This window comes from Oreochromis aureus, linkage group 10 (genome assembly GCF_013358895.1).
Source record: "Oreochromis aureus strain Israel breed Guangdong linkage group 10, ZZ_aureus, whole genome shotgun sequence".
NCBI classification, from domain to species: Eukaryota; Metazoa; Chordata; class Actinopteri; order Cichliformes; family Cichlidae; genus Oreochromis; species Oreochromis aureus.
The window spans coordinates 1,830,691-1,852,271 of NC_052951.1; the positions used below are offsets into that span (position 1 = coordinate 1,830,691).

Sequence of the window (21,581 nt, forward strand, 5' to 3'; positions counted from 1 at the left end):
CGCCTCGCTCTGAGAGCACGTTATAAGATTTTGATGTAGATGGCGGCGCACGGCGGCGCACGGCGGTGTAATCCTCACACTTCTGAGACCGCAGCCACATTATTAACTGCATTATGAGCCACGGCAGACACAGAATTATTCCCCCAGTGAAAAACTCCAAAGGACACACAGATACACACAGATACACACAGATACACACATCCTCACACGTTTCACAGCAGCGCAGTACTTCTGCATATAAATGGGCTTTTATGAGCATCAAAATATAACATGATGAATTTCCCCTGACATACGAAATTGGTTTTGCTTTTGTGAGCAATTTGTATTACTCAAACGAACCCCCTCGAACGCATCCCATCCTGCCTTTTGTCTTCGTCACGCAGGTACAAACATGCTGCCACACCGCCCATAAAAGATGATGGTGAATATAGCAGCAGATGGGCACTTTATGAGGTTTTCACCTTGGTGAAACTTCACAAAGCATCACTCAAAAACAAAAAAAGCTTTTTTAGGCTCTTGTGTGCTTGTACCCACAGCCAGGCCCACGCCCACACATGCACACACACGGTGAAAGTAGACTAAGCTCGGCGTTTCAGGAGGCTTGTATAGGATGTCAGGCGTAACGCAGGAGCCGTCCATTCAGACTGTAAACACAGCGTTCTTTGTCTCCTGTTGTAACTCTTCTATTGCTGTATGTTAACATGATGTGTCCTCACAGGTCTCTCTGAACTCTGATTCTGATTCTCGTCCCTTTAGGTGTCCCCAATTTTAGGCATCACTGCAGGCTTTCTCATCCTGCTCTTTGTCCCTGACCCAAAGAGAGGGAGTGCCGATCAGCTGGGAGGTCGCATCAGGAGCCGCACCTCCTGGTTGTGTGACATGAAAGCGCTCGCCAAGAAGTAAGGCTCACTTTCAGACAACACAGCAGATTTTGGGAAATTGTTTATCAGTTCAGTGTTCAGGGGGATTCATGGATAGATCTAGAGTAAATAGAGCTGCAAGGTCCCAACAGTCCTAAATGATCTCATCCTATATCATCTTGTAACTGGCCCTCAGATCATCCTCTGTCTACAACTGTTTTATCTCAGTTTCCCTACATGTCCACCCTGTCTTTACTTTCCTCTGGTTTGCTGCTCCTCACAGCCAGAGGGCATAAACTTGAGCGGGGCTGTTGTGCTCATACAGAGCCGTGTGCCTGTGATGGCTACCTTAAAAATGGAGACTTTCTCGAGAGCAATCTGGAGCCCGAGCTTTGGGCTCACAGGGATCGCTTGTACGTACGCTGACATCATAAAGGTGTCCAGGAGAAAATAAGGAAAAGGATAACAGAACTGGCTGTTTTTAGCTTTGTAAGTGTGAGAACATGCTTCTATCAGTAGGTTTAACTTGTTGGATGGAGAAACAAAAGCATTTCTCACAGAGATTTTATTGGAATAATTGACCATTAAAAAAAAATTCAACGTCTTGCAGTAAATACACACCTATTTATTATATAACCATGGCAACCATGCCAAGAGTGACACAGGAGCATTCACTGTCCGCCCTCCTGCACGTCTGCTGAACAGCACATGTAACACTGCAGCTTTGTCGTGTTGGACCCGTGGGCTGGGTTTCTTTATAGAGATGTTGGACATTTTTAGCCGTGTGGATTTATTCTTCACTTCGGTGGCTTTGAGCTGCAGCACCAGCTGTTTCAGTGCCCGAACTGTTTAGCATTGGAGCTGCTTTAACTCTGTGCAACCATCAGCTTGCAGTTCTTGTCAGATAAGAAAGAGTCAGCGAGATGTTTTACATGATGTGATTATCATCTCGATCGCCTGTTTCATTTCCTTTCTGTGTGTCTTTGTTGCCAGTCGGAGCTATGTGTTCTCCTCCTTGGCTTCGGCAGCAGTCTCCTTTGCCACGGGTGCGTTTGGTATATGGATTCCTGGCTACCTGTTTAGAGCCCGGGTGGTGCAGAAGACGGCAGAGGCTTGCACAAAAGAGATTTGCAGTAGCACAGACAGGTGAGAGGTTCACGACTCGACGGAGGGGATGGATTTCTGTTTCCTTGTGAAAGCTTGTAAAGTGTACGACTCCAGGATCAGAGGTAAAAAGTAAAAATATTTGAGTTTCCTGCAAAGGATGCATGAGGAAGCGCGTGTGGCACACAGCTGCCCACTGTGACATCCCACTGTGAAGAAGAGAGCAGCTGATTGTAGCTTTTTTTAGCTATTGTCATTTCATGTTATTTTTTATAGTGCGCCATTCTTCTGCAACCTTGATCGCAGTGTTTCATGCTTTGAAACTTGCTCGTCTAAATCTGCGTTATTTCCCACAGCATGGTGTTTGGGGCCATCACATGTGTGACGGGGCTGTTAGGCGTGGTCATCGGGGCTCTCACCACACGCCTGTGTCGCCAGAAGACAGAACGAGCCGACCCTCTCGTGTGCGCCGTCAGCATGCTGGGCTCGGCCATCTTCATCTGCCTCATCTTCGTGGTGGCCAAGAAGAGCATCATTGGAGCTTACGTAAGGCTCGTTTCCTGGAACTATCACACAGACTGTGTTGTGCCTGCAGTGGATCAAGTTTAAGTAAAGCAAGAGCTGTGCCAGGTTTGGGGATGTTGAAAAAACATTCTTCATCTTCAAGGATGAGGCGATATTAGTGTGTCAGTTATGATTTGTTCTAGAAGAAAGGCTGAGAATACTCGAGCAGAGAAGCTCCAAGCTGTCAGGGTGGGAGCAGAGCAGTGAACGGGTGGAGCTGATCATTCTGAGCAGTAATCACAGGTGAGCCTGATAGGGCCTCCAGCACTTACTAATCGTAGGCAAACAGCATGGAGCCAGTGGACCTCATTACCTTGTGAAGCAGGAAAGGGTGCTGAACAGTCGCTGTTTTGAAACAATGTATTCTGGCATGTTGGACTTATCAAGCACAGATTTCTCACTCTTATCAGTGACAAAGGAATAGGAAGGGGCTCTCAACAAGTTGGCCTGCAGTGGTAGAAACGTGTAAAAACTTTCCCATGCGTGTAAGGAAACTTAACAAACAGGCTTCCATATCCTAAAAAATGTGACCTCGGCTTTCCCTGGAAAGTCCGGCTTCATATTGGATTTTACAACTGTGAGCATTTTTTTAAACTGAGTGACGATTCGAGTGGCGGTTTACACATTTGATCCTGGTATGAGGATCAAATCCCTCTGAGGTTCTGTCAGGAAGAAGAAATCAAACATGCAGAGCTCCCCACTGTCGATGAGCAAACAACCAAAAGCTGATTTATTTAAGCAACAATATGTGTGCTTTGGATGTTAAGTCACTGGCAAGGATGATGCCTGTTTAGGCAGCATGATTTGAATAAAAACATAAGTGTAATTTATATGAATTAAATAAGTAGCCCACAGGTAACACTCCACACAGAGTAGGTCCCAAGTGACACATAGTTACTGATGCGAATAATGATTTAGATGTAATGAAGTAAGATTTATTTGAACTTCTTCTAGGTCAAAGGTGCACATTTATCAGGTGTCAGGCAGCAGCATGACTCAGCCAATTAGACTCGAGGAGCAGAAGTATCCATATTAATTACACCATTACAGATCTGTCCAACTCAATTTTATACAGTTGCTCTATTACAGAAATCGGCTTTAGCTTTGCTAATGGACTCATGTGACACCTGGTGTCTCTCTGTGTATCAGTCGCAGATGGTAACAGTACAGGTTGCTCTGGTGAACGCCGTGTCTCGGGTCCAACAACAGAGGTTTGGGTTTTTCACAAGGGAACAAAGATAGCAGTGCTTTAACACTACGAGGTCATAATTTCAAACACATGATGTCACTGCTATTAGCCGGCTTCACTCTACTGTACAATATTAAATCATCTTACAGTACAGCAGGGCGTGTAAGTGATCAGCTCAAGTTTCATGGCAAAGCGCTGACAGATGTGTCATATTATAAGGCGTGACATGGCTGCAGCGGTCGGCGCTGCTCTGTCGAGGCCGTCTGACCTCTCGCAGCTGTTGTCTCGTCAGCGCACGGCCATGCTCTCTCTTCTAAGAGGCAACGTGTCGGTCACGGTGTCTGGTTGGCAGCGTTCAGAGCCGACCTGTCTGCTGTCAGCCTCCCTCTGTGATCTCTCTGTTCTGTACTGTAGGTCTGAAACACACAAGTTTTATTCCCCAGCAGGAAGCACGCATCAGTCGGCTGTGCGAAACTGTGTTGGACCGATCCCTCGGTGCTGTTTACCAGCAGCCCGTGTGTTCCTGTCTTATTTCAGGTTTTCTCCTCCACCCATATAGATTTAGTATAAAGCTTCAACAACAATTCTTATCTGCTGCTGTGGGTTACATGCTCAGCTTAGCCGTACCGCAGCGAAGGCCTGCGTGTCCACAAATAATGACATGGTTTTTAAACCACCACAGCCAAAGCATTTTTCCTGCTGTGTTCCCACACACGACAGCACCATCGCCAGCCTTTTCTTTTTTTGACCTATCACAATCATGTGAGTGTTAACGATCACTTTCTTTCTTTAGGTTTGTATCTTTATTGGAGAGACGCTGCTTTTCCTCAACTGGGCCATAACAGCAGACATCTTAATGGTAAGTATTGAGAACCAGTACTTCTCCTCTGGGTCACTGGAAATTCCAGCGACAAACTTTTACCAATTGGGTCGTCAGATTAGATGCAGTTTTGGAAACGTGCGAGCGGGCCGACAGTTCGGGCGGGGCTGATAATTGCCGCCTCGACTGAGGCTGAGTCATTCCCCGCTGGTGAAAACAAACACAGGCGAGGTTTTTCTCTGATGTATGTTTTAGTATCTAAAAGTTCAAATCAGCCAAATGAAATTGGATTCCTGCTGAGCTGGGTGTCTGAAGCAGCGCCTGGATTTGGGTTTGTGGTGACAGTGTGGAGACGCACCACTGTGGACACCTCTTACTGAGACTGGCAGGTGTGCCTGAGGTGTCCTCATGACTGCAGGAGCTATTTAAACATGGCAAAGTAACTGTTTTCCAGTTACTTGCTGCATTTTTCAGCCTTTGTTTCTTTATGTGTTTTTGCAGTTTGTTGTTATACCCACGCGGAGAGCAACAGCTGTCGCGTTTCAGAGCTTCACCTCTCATCTCCTGGGTGATGCAGGAAGTCCATACCTGATAGGCCTGGTAAGACTCTCCCAACACAACACTGTGTGATGATCTGGGTGTGAAGAGGGAATGTGTTCGAGGTTTAACCAATGTTGTGAATCTAGACAGTACTGCTGCAACACAAACGATGTTCAGCTCTCGCTTTAAGTAGGACGGTGCAAAGTGGAGCTTTGAGCTCACATCTCAGGAGAGCTGTGATTTCACCGCTGCTCTTCAGGCTGTCGGTGGCATTCTCTAGTAAACCTCGTGGCTCCCAGGAAGGGCCTTTGTTACTGTATTCAACTGGTTAGGACATGAAAATGGTTCTCACCGCCACGCTGGGCCTCTCAGGCTCACAAGCAGCCCCCCTGCCCCACATCCCACCCTTCAAACTGCAAGTATACGACCAAAGAATAGCATTTAGGGGGCCCGAGTGAAAGTGCTGCCTGCTATTCAGTCAAGTGTGAAACAGGCTTCACCTCAGACTGTCGAGTAAAATTCTTCACATTTCAACCTGAGATTAAATGATGTTAAACAGTAACTCCACAGAGGCGCACGGTGTGCGCTCTTGGTGAGCGTACACGAAGCGTGAACAAAATCATGGCGAGTAATGTGATGGCCATAGAGCAGGGGTGGGCAATCTCCGTCCACGAGGGCCGGTGTCCCTGCAGGTTTTAGATGTGTCCTCGAACCAACACAGCTGATTTAAATGGCTAAATTAGCTCCTCAACATGTCCTGAAGTTCTCCAGAGGCCTGGTAACGAACTAATCATGTGATTCAGGTGTGTTGACCCAGGGTGAGATCTAACACCTGCAGGGACACCGGCCCTCGTGGACTGAGATTGCCCACCTCTGCCATAGAGCGTGTTACAATCTATGCACAGACTTGACTTTATCATAACCGCCGTATCGTTATGTGTTTACATTGTGTTTCATTGCCCTGGCTCACAGCCTGGCTTAGCTACGTTAACAAAAGCGGTGGAAGTGTTTGATTAGTGAATCAAACTGGCCTGACAGGCTCATGCAGACGCAGGTGTCTGCAGAGCTGCAGGGAGAAGACGGCAGCTTTTTCTTCCTTAAATGAAAATGTTGAAATAGTGTCTAATCCAGTGTAACAAAAGAAGCAGAAAATGATTTACAAAGTCTGATCAAAGCCAGTCTTTAAAAAAATACACTTTCTGTGGTGATTCAGGTTTAAGGGCTGGCACTGCATTGTGCCTGCACATTCAATAAATCAATTATATTGTGTAGATTTGCCACAGAGAGATTTTCCTTTGATAACTGTGCAGCTCATTCTCAATCACATTGATTCCACTGAGTTAAAGGCTCCATCGGTGCTCGAACAAATAGTCTAACCACAGAAACGTAACAGTTCAGATAAGTCGCAACAGGAAAAATGCAGCGTATTGCCGACAGGGAGGATTTGAAGCTTTTCTCTGCTTGAAATCATTGTGCTTTATGTTGGGTAAATAAAACAGGTGGAGTCAGCACTGGTATAATAAAACGTTTCAGTGTTTTATTTTCCTGAATTTTACCAAGTAAAAAAGAAAATTAACCAGCAGATTAAATATTAATTGAAATAACAGGTTATTTAGACAGGACCATAGCAGCGCAGCTTTGTTGTCTACTTAAACATGTGGACAGCCGACATGAAACTGAGTAGGTGAGAAACAGCATGAAAAGAGGAGCTGGGGTGGAGGTGGGTTGCAAAGCAGCTTGCAGCTCCACACAAGGTGTCCCGAGGTTAAAACAGCAGGGAGGAATTGCCGTTTTTGAGCAGACACCTGGATATCTGAAAGAATATCAGCTGAGCTGTCATGTGATGTGCCTTATATCCCTTTTATATAGTCCGATATAAGATTATTACTTAGCGGTTGTTGCCCATGCTCCAAATGTCAGTAAACACACACACAGCTCAGTATTGAAGTCACTAAAGCCTGCATCCAGGCTTCAGGGGTCACAGTTCACCTTTGAGTGACACAGCCTACAGCCGGGGGTTTCTCAGTCCTGCACAAACCCAGGACCGCAGCACAGAGTGCTCCGAGTGCGTCAGCGCTCTGTTGTTGTGCAGTGGTTAGGCACACGAGTGCCATGGCCCTGTCGCCGCACAGGCTGAGTGCAGGCAGATACGCAGTCGCCCGTGCACACTGTCAAAAATACTGTGAATGAGCAAAGTGGAGAGTCACAAGAAAAACAGACCAGTGGTTATTGCTTAGCAACCACAGGAGAAAGTGAGCAAGTGAGTCAGTCGTCTCGGTTCACAATTAGGCTTTGACGTGTGCACCGAACAGACACGGAGATCATGCACAACAAACCGCTGCGGCGTTTCCAGTACGCCGTGCCTGCTCCACGTGGGAGCGCCTGCAGATATCGGTGCCCACATGCCGCACACGTACCACTTCCTGTCGTGTAAAAAAAACAAAGATTCCTCTCTATCAGCGCGTACACCAAAAAGAATCCCCCGAGAAGGACATGATGGACTCCTCCTATACTGTAAAGTAGGACACAGCCAGAGGCAGAGTGGGTGGCAGGGGAACGCCAGTGACAATCTCTCAGCAATCTTCCAAGAAATGCTTTCTGGCTCAATAATTAGACATGCGGCTGTTTGCCATGTATTTTTAGTCAAGCTGCACTCTGCAAGTTGCAGACAATTGACTGTACCTGACGAAATGGCCTCTGCACGCACACGCACACACACACACACACACACACACACACACACACACACACACACGGCTGCTGGACCTACGAGAGATTTGGTCACACGTTTATTTTCTGCCACCTTTTTCTCCCTTTCTGTAATGGCTCCTTATTAAGCATGCACGTGGCTGCACATAGGAGCACATACTGCACGCGCAGACCTGTCAGCATTTCTCAAGCTCTCCCTGCAGAAGACCTGGCTTTTGCTGACATAACAAGAAATGACTGTGCTTTAGCGACCTATTGTTGCCCATAGATTCGACAGCCCACAGTCTGCTAAAAGATACCAGCAGCAGCCTCCTCTCCGTCACGACTGTCAGAGCAGCGATCTCTGGGAGGCAGAGATGGTCACTTCATTCCCACCGCTCTCCAGCTGTTGTTTTTCTCGACACCACGCACGACAGACTGAATGCTGGTGTTGCTAAAGCCTTCAGATGAGCTATTAGCTGTGAAATCCTGCCTATTTTAGGACAAAAACAAGGCGTCTTACATCATTTGTGGGTTTTGCAGTGATGAAATATGCAGAAGTCACGCTGTGAGGGCGTGAGCAGCCTGTAGTGTGTCAGAACATTAGGAGATAAATAAAGATAAGGTATTGAATGAGTACAATCTTTCCTTTTGTTGTGTTTGTGGTTGTGGTCATGTGTCATTGTGTATGTGTGTCTGGCCTGGTTGCAGATCTCCGACGCCCTTCAGCAGAAGTACACTACATCAGCACTGTGGCGGTTCCTGAGTTTGGGCTATGCCCTCATGCTTTGCCCCTTCATCATCGTCCTGGGGGGCATGTTTTTCCTGGCTACTGCGCTCTATTTCCTGGATGACAAAGATAAAGCCGAGGCCCAGTAAGTGACTCGGACTGTTTTTGAATAACTCATCATTATTTCATATATTATTGAGTCATTCATTCTTTAAATATTTCATACTTGTTCGACGTGTCCTCCTCTGCTTTTCTGAGTAAGACCTCCACAAGTTCAAAACACATCATCTTAGTTGCTAGAAGTTGAGGAAGTGTCAGTAATCCTTGTATTATTCATTGTCAGCAGAGTGCAGAAACATTGGGTTGAGACTTTTTATTTACGCTTGAGTTTGAGGCAAGCCAGGGACACGGAGCCCGAGCGATGCCAACAATGGTGCCAACTCGGAGGACCCAGAAAGGCCCCGAGCCAGCAGAAAGTCCCAGTCAGCTAAAAACGCTCCAGAGCTGACACAAGCTGTTCTAGCCATCAATTTGTTCTCACTAAGACTTTTACCAGCTACCGCCTATCCTACCCATACATTCATATTTTCCCTCCTTCAAACACACGAGCAGGTCACAGCCTTAAAAGGCAAAAACACACTCATCCTTCTTCAGGCTTCTTATTTCCTTCTGACTACTTTTTTCCTGTTTTTTTTATCACGTCGGCTTACTCCCCTGGTGCCAGCGTTCTAAGAAATGACTTCCTTCCTGCTGAAGATGACGGGCGTTTTTAGACAGGATGGCAGTCTGATGTCTGAAGTCTGTCTTCGCCCGATCGACTTAGTCACTCGTTGTTTCCCAGTGTTTTCCAAACCCTGTTCGAGCTTTTTTTGTCCAGCTTGATCAAAATAATAACGACAGGAACGTTTTAGTGTCGTTGCCATATTTGTAGTCCGAGCTGCTGTTCACGCTGTAGATGTTTCCTCTGTGAAATGTTAATATACGGTTTTAAAGAGCTTTTTTTAAAGACATACATCACTGCTGTAGCTACGAAGCCACGCTGCGGCTTCTGGTGGGTTTACTCGAAGAAAAAAAAGTCCCACTCTTGCCATTGTGCCAGTAATAGATACGAGGCTGTGGCCAAACATGTAACCACATTATTGCAGATTGCATAGCAGATGGCAAATGTTCACTCAAACTATGTCCAACCACAAGCCCTTAACTTTCACATGACACTGTTTAGGGCAGCAGAACTCTACACACTAAACAGACTGGAGGGTCGTTATTGTGTCCTCATACCTTCATATGGAGGTGAATGAAAGTTAGCATTAAGGATTCAAAGCCAGCACAGTTTTAAGTCTCCCTTTGGCTTATTTATCATACATTAAAAAAATGTTTTGAGTATGTAATAATCCTTATGCTGCTCAGAGTCTGCAGTAATACGTGTGAGTATACAGACGTTACACAGACACTGTGGCAGGATGAACACCATCCACACCCCACAGCGTGCTCCTGTGGAAATCTGAAGCATAAATAAATTATTATAAATCCATTCGATACAACAGCAAACTGAAACAGCAGCAGCTCTTATGTAACAAACGGCGAACAGCACCTCGGGGACCGAGAAAGCTGACAACACACACAACTTTGTTGAACAAGGGTTGTTCCACGACTCGGCTATTTATAGATCCCATTCACGCTATAAAGCCCCAATTTATACACAGCGCTCTGCACCCCCCCACCCCTCCTCTGAGTGTGTCCTCAGAAACTCTGAGCTATTTATAAAAGTAAGTCGGGGGAGTGCAGCTGTCTAATTTCAGCCTTAAAGATTGCTTGTTGTTCGCTTTTCTTAGCTGCAGGGTTGCCATTAATAGCTCCAGTTCATTGCACACCCCCCCTCCGCTTCTCACACACATTTATCCAGTCCACATTTACACTCGGTGATGTGTGACAGCAGATCTGTCTCATCCGCCGTGCCTGTGCAGATCGAGCGTAGGTTCCAGCAGGCAGGCGCTGCAGCTTGGTGAGAAACAGGCTGTCGACATGTGATGATGGAAATTAGGATGAAAACGTGAAGAAAAACTGAGGATTCAGAAAAATACAATGAATTGTGTGGTTTTTAAGAGAGATGCTAAAATGATTCTTCTTTCTTCAGGTGTAACCAGGCAACACAGCCCCCGTCTTCAGTCAAGGTATGACCAGGTAAATTTATCCTAAAGACACTTTCAGCAGCTAAGTAGTAGCGACAGTCTCAGCTCATTAACATTTACAGAGCTCCCTTCTCACTACCTGGCAGCCCTTTTCATTGGGAGGCACCTAAAAACAAGGCCGTTCAGATGCTGAACGATACGTTAACCTGAGGCCACGCAGAGCTTTACAGCAGTGCAGGTGATAAACATTCGCCGTCTACTCGGGCGTTCAGGCGTTCTTTGAATTGTGGTTATTCGACCAACTACTTGGCATCTTATCAGGACCCGAGGTGCCTTTCCTATTTCCTGCCTTTATCACTCTCTCACACATGGTGCAAAACCTCCCTAATTATTAACTCAGCAGAAAAGCACACAATAACTGGCAGCAAACCAGCAGACTGCACAATGGGGGGGTTACTGTATTTGCTGGTAAAGAATAACAAGAATAAACTTTGACTCCCTGATTAGGAAGACAAGAAAATCTGCCGTGACTTATTTGTAAAGGTTATCATGTATAGCCGAAAGGCCGGTTTTTACTCCGTTCTTTGGAGCCCTGTCTGGGTTTATTTGACCTCTAAATATTTATCAGACTGGTTTATGCAACAAACGGAAAAAACTGCCAATTAATGCTCGTAATTTTGGCTTTTTTTCACTACCTGCCATTAATAATCTGTCTGTGGGTGGGGGTGGGGGTGGGGTAGCAAAAAGAGAAGTTTGTGATTCTGATTTTGCAAAAATTAAAATATGTGAGCCAAGGTCCCGTCGTAAGCAACTGAACAAACGTCCTGGTCTGCTGGTGTAACCAGGATAGACAAACCAGAATCTCAAAGGGGCGTTGGAGTTTTGACCGGATGGACAGAGGTCAGGTCAGGAAACAGTGTGATCACTGGCCAAAGTTGCAGCTGCCTGTAGTATTTGAGAGCAACGGTCGATTAGGTGGAAAAATTGTCTGAGAGTCCGACTTCACATAGACGGTAGAAAGAATGATCTGCCTGAGAAAACCTGTTTATCTGTATGTATGTAGGGAAACTTGTCCTTTGCTCATCCTGCACATATTACGAAAAGAACATAGAAATTAAAATTCAAAGATGAACTACAACCGACGAGGCGCTACTCTGTTGGCGGTGGCACCGTTCAATTCAGGTTTGCTCGTATAACACCAAGTCAGAAAAGTGCAAAAACCTCCTTTGACAACAACAGAAACTGTAGAAACAACAGTGTAAATATTCGTCTTGAGAATAAGAATGTTTTCAACACTGGGAGCTGCAAACCAAATGTTTACTGTGATTGATGACCTATTACAGGTGAGAGCTTGGCAAGTTGATTTGCATGGAGCACTGATGGATGGGAGGCAACAGCTGCCTTGGAGGCAGAAAATCAATCTCAAAATTTGCAGAATGCTTCAGAATATATTCTGCAGAAACATACGGGGCGTAAAATTTGTATTTAATGGGCTGCAGAATATCAGAACACCAGTGCTGTCCTGTACGTCCTGCTGTGTCATTCCCATTGGCAGGGTGAGATTAGCGTGCATAGCTAATTACAGGTGACACGAAAGGCTCCGCCGCCGCCGCCGCCGCTGTGCATATTGTGTTTCAGCGCTCTCGGCCTGAGGGCCTCATCAGTTCTCCGTCACACACAGCAGCCAAAGCATTTCGTTCCCGCTGTCAAACGGTGCTAATTATAGAGAACAGTGATTACAGCTGCATGAGGTCAGAGTTGAGTCTGCCTGTGACATTTCTGCTCTGCAGTACAACCACATCGCTCCACAGTAATTGATTCTCAACAGATTTGATGCGGAGGGTAATCCAGTCAATGGCAGGTAGCATTTCCTCCCTTGGGTCTGATTCAAGATCAATACAGATAACAGATGAGCTGCTCAGCGATGACACGTGTTCACGCTCACTTTGACCGCTGTGTACAGCCGTCTTCTCTGCGAAACAGGCCGACAAATAGGAAATTATAAAGCGCTGGAAAAGTTTAGGGAGAATATTTCAATTTGAAAAAGTGTCTGAATCCATCAAGAAGTGGAAGTTAGTGTGAGGAGAGAAAAGACACTTCTGCTGAATAAATGAGGATGAAGGGAGGCAGTTATCGCTTAAGCTGTTATACATCGCGAGCTATTAATCTCCGGCGAAGCAATCCCAGACGGAGATGAGATACACCGAGATCCAATTAACTTCCTTTGCAAGAGGAACTGGCCTCTGCTGACCAGGTTCCCTCCACCCCGCCACACAATACCTCGAGGACGCCCCCGAGCCAGGGGCCGTCAAAAGATCGGCATGAGACCTGACAGCGGACCTTCACGCTCATTTAATCAGTAACTGCAATCCCGGAAATTTAAATCATGAGGCAAAACTCTGACTTAATCACTGCTGTCCAAACTTTAACTGGGATAACTGTTTATACAGCTGCAGGCACATACTTTCCTTCTTCCCCCTCTTATCATTCAACAAAAGCTCAGAGTCCTCAGTCAGCAGGGCTCGCTGGGTTCACGGTGCCGGCAGGGCAGCAACCGCAGACCGCACACACACACACATGCATATGCACACACACACATGCATATGCACACACACGGGAAGTATAGAGGCAGGCTGTGGTGTGACTTGTATAGCTTTTATTGCGTTCACAAAGGCTCCTGTTTCATGACATTGTGAATGCCGTGTTTTCTTTATTGTATCTTTGGCCTTCAGTCTGGTTTCGTCGCTCCTCCATCACATCTGTAGCCGTGTCAGCCGACGTGTTTTTGCTTCCAAAAACTGCTGCGTGTTGGTTTGATTAGTCTTTGTTTGCTTGCCAAATCAGTCAGTCCTCCACTTTGCTGCAGAAGCCAGCACAGTAATTGTAAAGCTGCGAGGAGGCAGGCCAGTCCTACAAATATCAAAGCATTCACAACTCTAATTATCTCTCCATCACACCAGCGTTTGGGTATTTTAATTTCAAGTCTGTCTCATAAACAATTCAGAGTTTACAGCAACAACTGGAACTAATAATGGAGAAAAGTGCTTCATCCCAGAGAGGACCGGATCTGCATATGCCAACCAAAAATCCCCTGATCCTCTTGTTTATGCTAATTACCCCGGCTGTTCTCAGTGTGTTTGTATACATGTGCACTATATATACCTGTGTGTGAGTGTTTCACTGAGAGACGCTCAGAAAATCACTCTGCTGAGCTCTCTCGCAATAATCCCATTGTAGCAGCAGTATTAGCATGTGCACTGGAGCGTCCACGGCAACGTAAACGACCACAACAAACAGCGGGACACTCTGCCATCCCTCACTCATCCAGTCTGAAGAGATCACAAGTGTGGCAGCGTGAAAGCTTAATGGTCTAATCTGCAGCTGGTGTGAAGTTCCCCCTCTGCTGCCACGCCTTCTCCACGCATTAGCTTTGTTTGTGTTTGTATCAGCAGCTAGAAGTTAGATTGGCTTGTCAAATAACACCGGCCTCTTCGTTCAATCACTTCCTCCTTTAATCGCCTCGTGTTATGACCGTGTTTTACCCTCAACAAACCTTTCCCTCATTAATGTTTGCATATGCCCAATGGCGTGTTTGACATAGAAAGCGAGGCAGCATCAACATCGAATATACGGCTCCATCTGGAGAAGCAGCGGTCGCGTGTTGCTGTGGCTTATAGCTTGCAGACTGGGGAGGATCTGCGTTAGACAAAGCGTAATGCGCTGGCATATTTAGGTCATAGGCTGGTCCTGGTGCGAAGGGTCGTACCAATTGCCCGTGGTGAGGCCAGGCTCTAACTGCACCTTTTTCTCTCTTCCTCTCAGGTGACGAGCAAATGAGGAGCTACCTGAACGCACAACCACACCCGACAAAGGATGACTAGACGGCGATAAAAAGAAAGGCTTCTTTATGCTCCCAGTCATCCTCCCCCACGATCATCATCATCCTCCTCCTCCTCCTCCTCTTGGCTCCTGCTGCTCTCTGTTTTTTGCAGTCTCGCTGAGGTGACTCGGAACTGGAAAGAGGGAGCGTCTTGCCCCTCCATCTAAACCACAGCCCAGTGAGAAGGTGCTCAAGCCACCCTCCAGTTAGATCGTGTCCTCCTCGCCTCTGTCTGTGAGGATCCGCTGAACTTTTGAAGGATAAGGTGCAGGCAAAGTCCCCTGTAAGCCCTCCTGATGCTAAACTACTGAATGCTGACCACGAACCTGCCCTGTCTGTCTGCCTGTCTGTCTCTTATCGGCTGTCGATCCGCAACAAGTGCCATAGCATCATTACATTCCTTCAGATTTGCACTGACCGCCAACAGCCCTTGTGAATTCATCACTAGCTTTGTTTACATGCATTCGTCAAAGCCACGCATGCTCTGCTGAAGCTAAAGCAGCCTCATCGGTTTCTCTGTGGCGCCCTCGCACGCTGGCTTTCTGTGCTTGAAGCCTGTAAACAGACGAGATGCCAGGAGCCAGTGATGCAACCGCAGGGAAACGCAGCAGCGGTGCAGGTGTTGTTTATCTCTTCAAACAAGCCTCCGATAATGCGACTAATGTCGCATTACTCATCACAGTCTCACCGCAGTAACAGCAGAAACGTGAAATTCAGTGTTTACACTATAAATCCAGTATTTTCACAGTGAAAGTTTTGCCGTGCATGTAAACAAGCTAGAGCCAAAAATGTGTTGCTTTGGAAAAGGTCAGTGAACAAGCCTTAAAGTCGGAGCTTTCACACCTGCAGATGTTTTCTTTGAGCCCCGTGTGCGTTTCCACACGTTATGTTCGGATTGTGTTTGTCTGTGTCGTTTTCTGTTTATGTCGGATTTGAAACTGGAGGTTACTGCCTATGATTGTTTCCTAACCGTGATGATGCAGTCTGGGCAATTTAAAGTGGACACTGGATATGTATAGTTTATATAATTTATATTTATAATTTATTATATTCATGCTTTTTCCAAAAGTAAATGTCATTTTTATGTACACGAGAAGCAATACTAAAAACATTTAGAAGAAACCAACCTTTTTGTTTCACACTGCCTTATCAGTGAGCTTGGTTTCCCTTTAAAGAGGTCGCTCTCTGATGGTTGGTTTTGAATTTCTGGACACACCGCCCACCCACACAGGAACCGAGTCGCTCTTAATGGTGGATCGCAGTCCAATCATCAGCGGTTACAATAACAGGCATTGTGAAAAGAGGCCCTTCCCCTCCAATTGCAGATATCCCATTGCATGATTAGAAGAAAGGACCTTTGGAAAGAGCTGGAGATGCAGTCATCAGTTTATTAGCGAGGGGAATCAAAATCCCAGACAGGAACAGGAAATGCGAGCTCTTATCGTTGGAAACTGATGAATGAGGAATCCCCCTAAAGAGCTGAAAGAGCTTTATTTCTGCCTGTCGTTTCCATGGATACCGGTACACATCTCTCACGAAAAAAACAAAACAAAAAGTGTCAGTGAGGAAAGCTATAGCGTGTAGCTTGTACATAATTAATACAAGCTATCGTGAAGGGTTGCTTTTGGTGAATGTGATTATTCTGAAACCTCAGAGCCACTAATGGAATCACAGGTTTCACAGGAAAGATGCACTTTGCAGACCTCGAAGGCACCACAGAAGGCAGAGGATGCACTGACCTGAGCTGAGGAGTAAAAGGAGACTCCGAGTTGTTCTTGTAGCATTGATGTGTGAGCATGACTCACTGGCTGTGTGGGGGTGCTGTGTGGGCTGTGTCCTTGCTGCCAGATCATTAGCTTTAGCTTCTTCCTCCAACTGCGTGGAGCTCTCTGAATGTGATTCTGTCCCACCCGATGTGTTTACACCACCCTCATCTTCTTAACGAACTAAGCTTCTTACCTTCCATTTATTGATCTTGTTTTCCTTTGTAATGTTATCAGAGGACTTTTTGAATACCTACAGTAGAGATATATATATAAAGCTATATCATGCAGCGATTTTAATATATTGTAAATGATGGCTTGGATGCAATGTATTTATTTGTTTGTTACATATTGAAGAATATTCTATAAAGGGAAATTTAAGGCTTCAGTATACTAGACTTAGCTATTGTGTCACTGGGTTGGAAACCTGTCATACTGACACAACACACGCCCCTTTTGCATTAGCTGGATTACGATTGGACATCTCCCACGTGTAGACACACAAATAAATGCAATGGGTTGTTTTTAAGACACATTAGTCTCATTGTAAGGATGCAATTTATATTAAGCTCATTTATGTGTTTTTATTTTTTGTTTTTGTTGGTATATTTCTAGATTTAAAACCATTTTTGCACATTTAATGATCAGGGATTTCTTTGAGCCACAGCCTCGCACCATCGACGGCCCGGCCTCTCAGCGCTGGCATGTCGTCATCTGTCATCAGTAGGAACTTTGGCTCTGATCAGACGAGCCATGAACCGAGTTTCACTTTGCCAAAATTCATTTGATTTAGCACCAGTCCGTCCTTTAGTCTGTTGTAAATGTATGTTAACAATCACTGAAGTGATGTCTCGAGGAAATGCTTCTTGTCATACAAGAGTCTTGTATAAATAAACTCATGTTGAGCAGAAGAGAAAAAACAAAAAACAGAAGTTATTTTTATTTTTAGAGGTCAGTACACGTGAAGTGTCCGAGAAGTCAGAGGGTATTCTTTTAGAACTGAAATGTGATGCTCCTGTGGGTGGATTGATGGAAAAATGTACAGGTCTGTAAATCAAATAAACCTATTCACACACACGTCTCTGTGTGTCTGTGTGTCTGTAACGCCACGGCCAAACGAGTGTGTTCATGGCGTTTGCTTCACTTCAGCGTAAAGACGCGTCTCGCTGTGTGAATCTGAGAACAAAGCTCGCACTGCAGAAGCGCCTCGACTGTTACTTAACTGAGAGGCTGTGCATAAACTGGAGCAAGAACTAACATCCACATTCATCTGTCGGGATGCTGTGTGTGTTTGTTCAGTGCTAAGATTATTCCTGGCTGCTGTTGCAGACATTAGTCTGTAATGTAGTTTGTTTGTAACTTTAATACAAGGATTCAAATATTTTAGGAGGGAAAAACTTTATTAAAAAGGACCTAACGAGTGTTTAGTTATTAAGGCATCAGTTTTGTGCTGCTTGGCAAAATGTTAATTGATAGCGTTGGTATCACAGAAATGGAGGAAAGCCTGGGAGACTAATACTCGCTGTCAATCTATTTAACCTGCAGAATGCGCTCTGACATGTCCGTAGGTATGTTTGCTCATCACTTGCTCATTTCCATGTGTGTCGTATTTGTGGGGAGAGGCTGTTGGAGCACAGACACCACGCTTTAACTGCATTCTGCTGCAATAAATCAGTCTGACAGACTGACCCAGGATTACAGTTGTACACAAACTCAATGCCAAAGAAATTGTGAGGAATGTAAATTTAAAGAAAAGTGTGCAATGAAAATCTCTCAAACCCAGATTTTATCCCCAGTAGATCCCACAAACCATGTCAAAGGTTTTAATTGAGAAAATCAACATTTTAAAAAAGGAGAAGAAGAGCTGTTTACCGCTGTGTAGCATCCCCTCTTCTTTGAACAACAGTCTGCAAACGTCTGGGAGCTGAGGAGACCAGCTGCTGGGCTTCAAGGACAGTAATGCTGTTTCCTCCTGATGTGGGATTAAAGATGCTCAGCAGTCCCAGGTCTCCTCTCTGGGTTGGGGTTAGCAGGCAGGTCAGCGCCACGCTGTTGTGTTAGATGCAAATTTCAGTTTAACGTTGTCTTGCTGAAATATGCAAAACCATCCTTCAAAGATAAAGTAGATGGGAGCGCATGTTGCTCTAAAACCTGTCTGTACCTTTCAGCACTGATGGTCTTTCTACATGTCCAAGCTGTCACTGCCAGAAACACTCACAGACCCCCGTACCATCAAACATGCTGGCGTTTGAACTGAGTGCTGATAACAAGCTGGATGGTTTCTCTCCTTTTCAGTCCGGATACATCTTCCATATTTTCCAAGAAGAACTTCACACTTGACCTCGGAACAGTTTTCCACTTTTCCTCAGTTCCTTTTACATGAGCTTGTTCCTATATGGCTTCTTCTTTGCATGCTGGAGCTTTAACCTCCATTCATGGACGGCACGGTGAACTGTGTTTGCAGACAGTGACTTCCAGAAGTGCTTCTGAGCCCATGCAGTGATTTCCAGGACCGAATCATGCCTGTTTTGCAGAATCATGCATCCAATATTGACTTTCAGCCTTGTCCCTCACACACAGAAATGTCTCCAGGTCCGCTGAATCATTTGACATCGTGTACTGTAGATGATGAGATAGTTACAGACTGATGAACCTCTGCACATCCCAAGTCCTTTTAGTTTCCTGCTTTTTCTTCCCCCTTCCCAAGTTGCTAACATCAAAATCAGCTGTTATTTTACAGAAAAGGGTTCATTCTCTCAGATCAGACGTTTAACATGTTTGCTATTCTGATTAAAGTATGGAAGTCATCACGTTCTGTTTTTATTCACATTTCGGCTTCTAAAATCTAAACTACTGTATGAGCATAGTCCTTTGATTCTTGTTGTTGCTTTTGAAATGGTTTGTGAACCATCTCTGCTTGTAAATGAACCCACCTACCGTGGTATAGACCCATCATTAGCCAGCCTGCTACATCATTCAGCAGCAGCAGTATTTTGTAAACCTTATAATAAAATGTCATCTGTCTGTGCCTTTGTTCAACTCTGCTGCAGTGAAGACACACAAGGATGAGTCAGATCGAAGGCATTTAAACAATTTTATTTTGAAATAAACACGACTTTTGAGAACTACATCCTATTTAGTTCCACTCGCCTCATCTTTGCAGCGGCTTACAAAGACTTGATTTTCATCACAGTGAGAGAAGGCAGGAGCTGATCCATGAATGAACCACTGTATTGTTCAGGTGCAGTGAGGCAGGCCCCTGTAAGGCTCAGTTTGCAAAGTAATTTTGCAGCCCCGAGAGTGGTTTACAGACACGCTGACACATCACAGGGCTCCATCAGTGCTGTGGATTCTGTAAAAAAGATATATATATATATTTATTTAACTTCCCGGGAAGCGAGGACACCTTCACCGAAAGGTCATCTCTGCACAGATGCTTATTAGAAAGGGCAGCTCCCTCACATGACTGCTAATGGCACCAATGGACTGGTCTATGACAAGGCTGTACAAGCACATAGAGTAAGCACACACTGCTTTTGTGACAAAAGAAGACTTGAGACGTTGTCTGGGAGGCCTTTAATTAGGCTAAACCACATTTTAAACACGACCTCACTATCTGATTTGACGTCAGGAGCCTGAGCAAGCTCCAAGTGGAGATTTAGTGTTTAGTTGGCAAACGACCCAAAGAAACCAACACCCTTTCCCACAGTCAGACAAATATGTACCCCAAAGTCCGATGCTCCAGTCTCAAAGTCAACACACCTAGTCATACACAGCAGGCAGGAAACACAGGGGCGTAGGCAGGAAAAGGGGAACCATTCTAGCAGCGCTGGAATTTCCATCTGCACTTTGCCCACTTACACTCACAGAGGACGACACACGGGGTAAGTTTAGCTTCACAAATAGCCTCCAAAGTGTCAGCACACCCATTTCAGAAAAATACAAAAAGATCATCAGAATAAGCGCACTGCTGTAAAAATAAACTAAAAATTGTGTTTTCATGTTTGTCGTTCTGTGTTTGTTTCTTTTTCTGGCTGTTTTCTGAGATTTGATCTCCAAACTTTAAATTAGTCTTTGCGGTCTAATGCTGTAAGAAATCCGTAAATTATCATATTATTTTAGACAGAGTATCGATCAATGTCAACAAGTTGAAAACAGAAAGAGCTTTGAATAAAGACCTGAAATAGTTTCTGTAAATGAAATCTCAGACAGGGAGCACGCTGGCGTGGGTCCTCCCCGGGTCTTCCGGCTTCCTCCCATAAAGAGTTTCATTGGAAACTCTAAATTACTCTAAAGGTTTGAATGTGAGTGCGAATGGTTGTCTGTGTCTGTGTGTCAGCCCTGCGACAGACTGGCGACCTGTCCAGGGTGGACCCCGCCTCTCGCCCTCAGACCCCTGCGATAGGCTCCAGCCCCCCGCGACCCTGACAAGGATAAGCGGAAGAGAACGGAGGGATGGAAATCTAAAAGTGGAATCTTGGCAGTCACTCGAATGAGAACACAATAGGTTTATGATGTGGTGACAATCACTATCATATTTAGTTCATCTTAGACTCTTAATGTTGAATATGACGACTCATTCTGCACGACGTGTGGCCTTTCTGACATCAAATGCCAAAAATGTTCCTTCTTAACTGGAATAAGGAACAACAGACAAAAATAACAGATGTGAAGCAAAGTGTGCGTTTTCCACAAAAAGGTCGACTGCATAGTGCAGTTAGAGCTGATGATTAATACAGTGCTACCAGCGAGGCAAAAATAAAGCTTATAGTAAAAAAAGGAAAGAAAGAAAGCCGATCTTTCATCTCAAATGGAGTCGAGAGTTTTCATCAGAATACATAAACCACAGGTATTCACAGTCTGTCACACCTCCTCTGTGACTCTCTCACTTCCCTCTGCTGGCGCCCACCCACCGTCCTGACCCGGCTCACGCTGCAGAGGCACAGTCACCTTCATCGAAACACGAGGACAGTTTGTCATTTTTAAAGTCATTCTCCATTTTGCATGAAATAGAGACGGATGTATCTGCGAGGCTGCCAAAGAAAATATGTTTGAGCACTTAATTCGATTTACTCTGTAAAATGAGGAATATGTAATATGCGAACTGATGAGCAGTTTGTGTCTCTGGTCTGTGTTGCAGATGTTTTTTCCAACAGCATTATAGAACAGGAGGAGCTCAGAGTACAAAAGGATTAAAAACTACAAATAACTCTGTGATGTTTGAGCAACTGAGGGGAAAAAGGCAAAAACAGCTCATTGCTTCATCACAAGTTCAATTAAGGCAGAGAGCTGTTCAAGTTTCCATCATCATAAA

At 45.2% G+C, this 21,581-nt stretch overlaps 1 protein-coding gene across 3 annotated transcripts in view; it reads left to right on the forward strand.

The window, feature by feature from the left end:
• Nucleotides 1-17,345, forward strand: part of spns2 (spinster homolog 2 (Drosophila)) — a 57,798-nt gene extending 40,453 nt beyond the window's left edge. For 2 of the 3 annotated variants that reach the window (XM_039618072.1, XM_039618074.1), the window contains 8 exons: nucleotides 757-899; nucleotides 1,854-2,006; nucleotides 2,321-2,510; nucleotides 4,511-4,576; nucleotides 5,039-5,137; nucleotides 8,477-8,640; nucleotides 10,630-10,666; nucleotides 14,447-17,345. In XM_039618072.1, coding sequence (XP_039474006.1) covers nucleotides 757-899; nucleotides 1,854-2,006; nucleotides 2,321-2,510; nucleotides 4,511-4,576; nucleotides 5,039-5,137; nucleotides 8,477-8,640; nucleotides 10,630-10,666; nucleotides 14,447-14,461 — 867 coding nt within the window. In that variant the 3' untranslated portion in view covers nucleotides 14,462-17,345. Of the gene's footprint in view, nucleotides 1-756; nucleotides 900-1,853; nucleotides 2,007-2,320; nucleotides 2,511-4,510; nucleotides 4,577-5,038; nucleotides 5,138-8,476; nucleotides 8,641-10,629; nucleotides 10,677-14,446 lie in introns of all 3 variants that reach the window. The other variant, XM_039618073.1, reaches the window with a different exon arrangement.
• The last annotated feature ends 4,236 nt before the right edge of the window (nucleotides 17,346-21,581 follow it).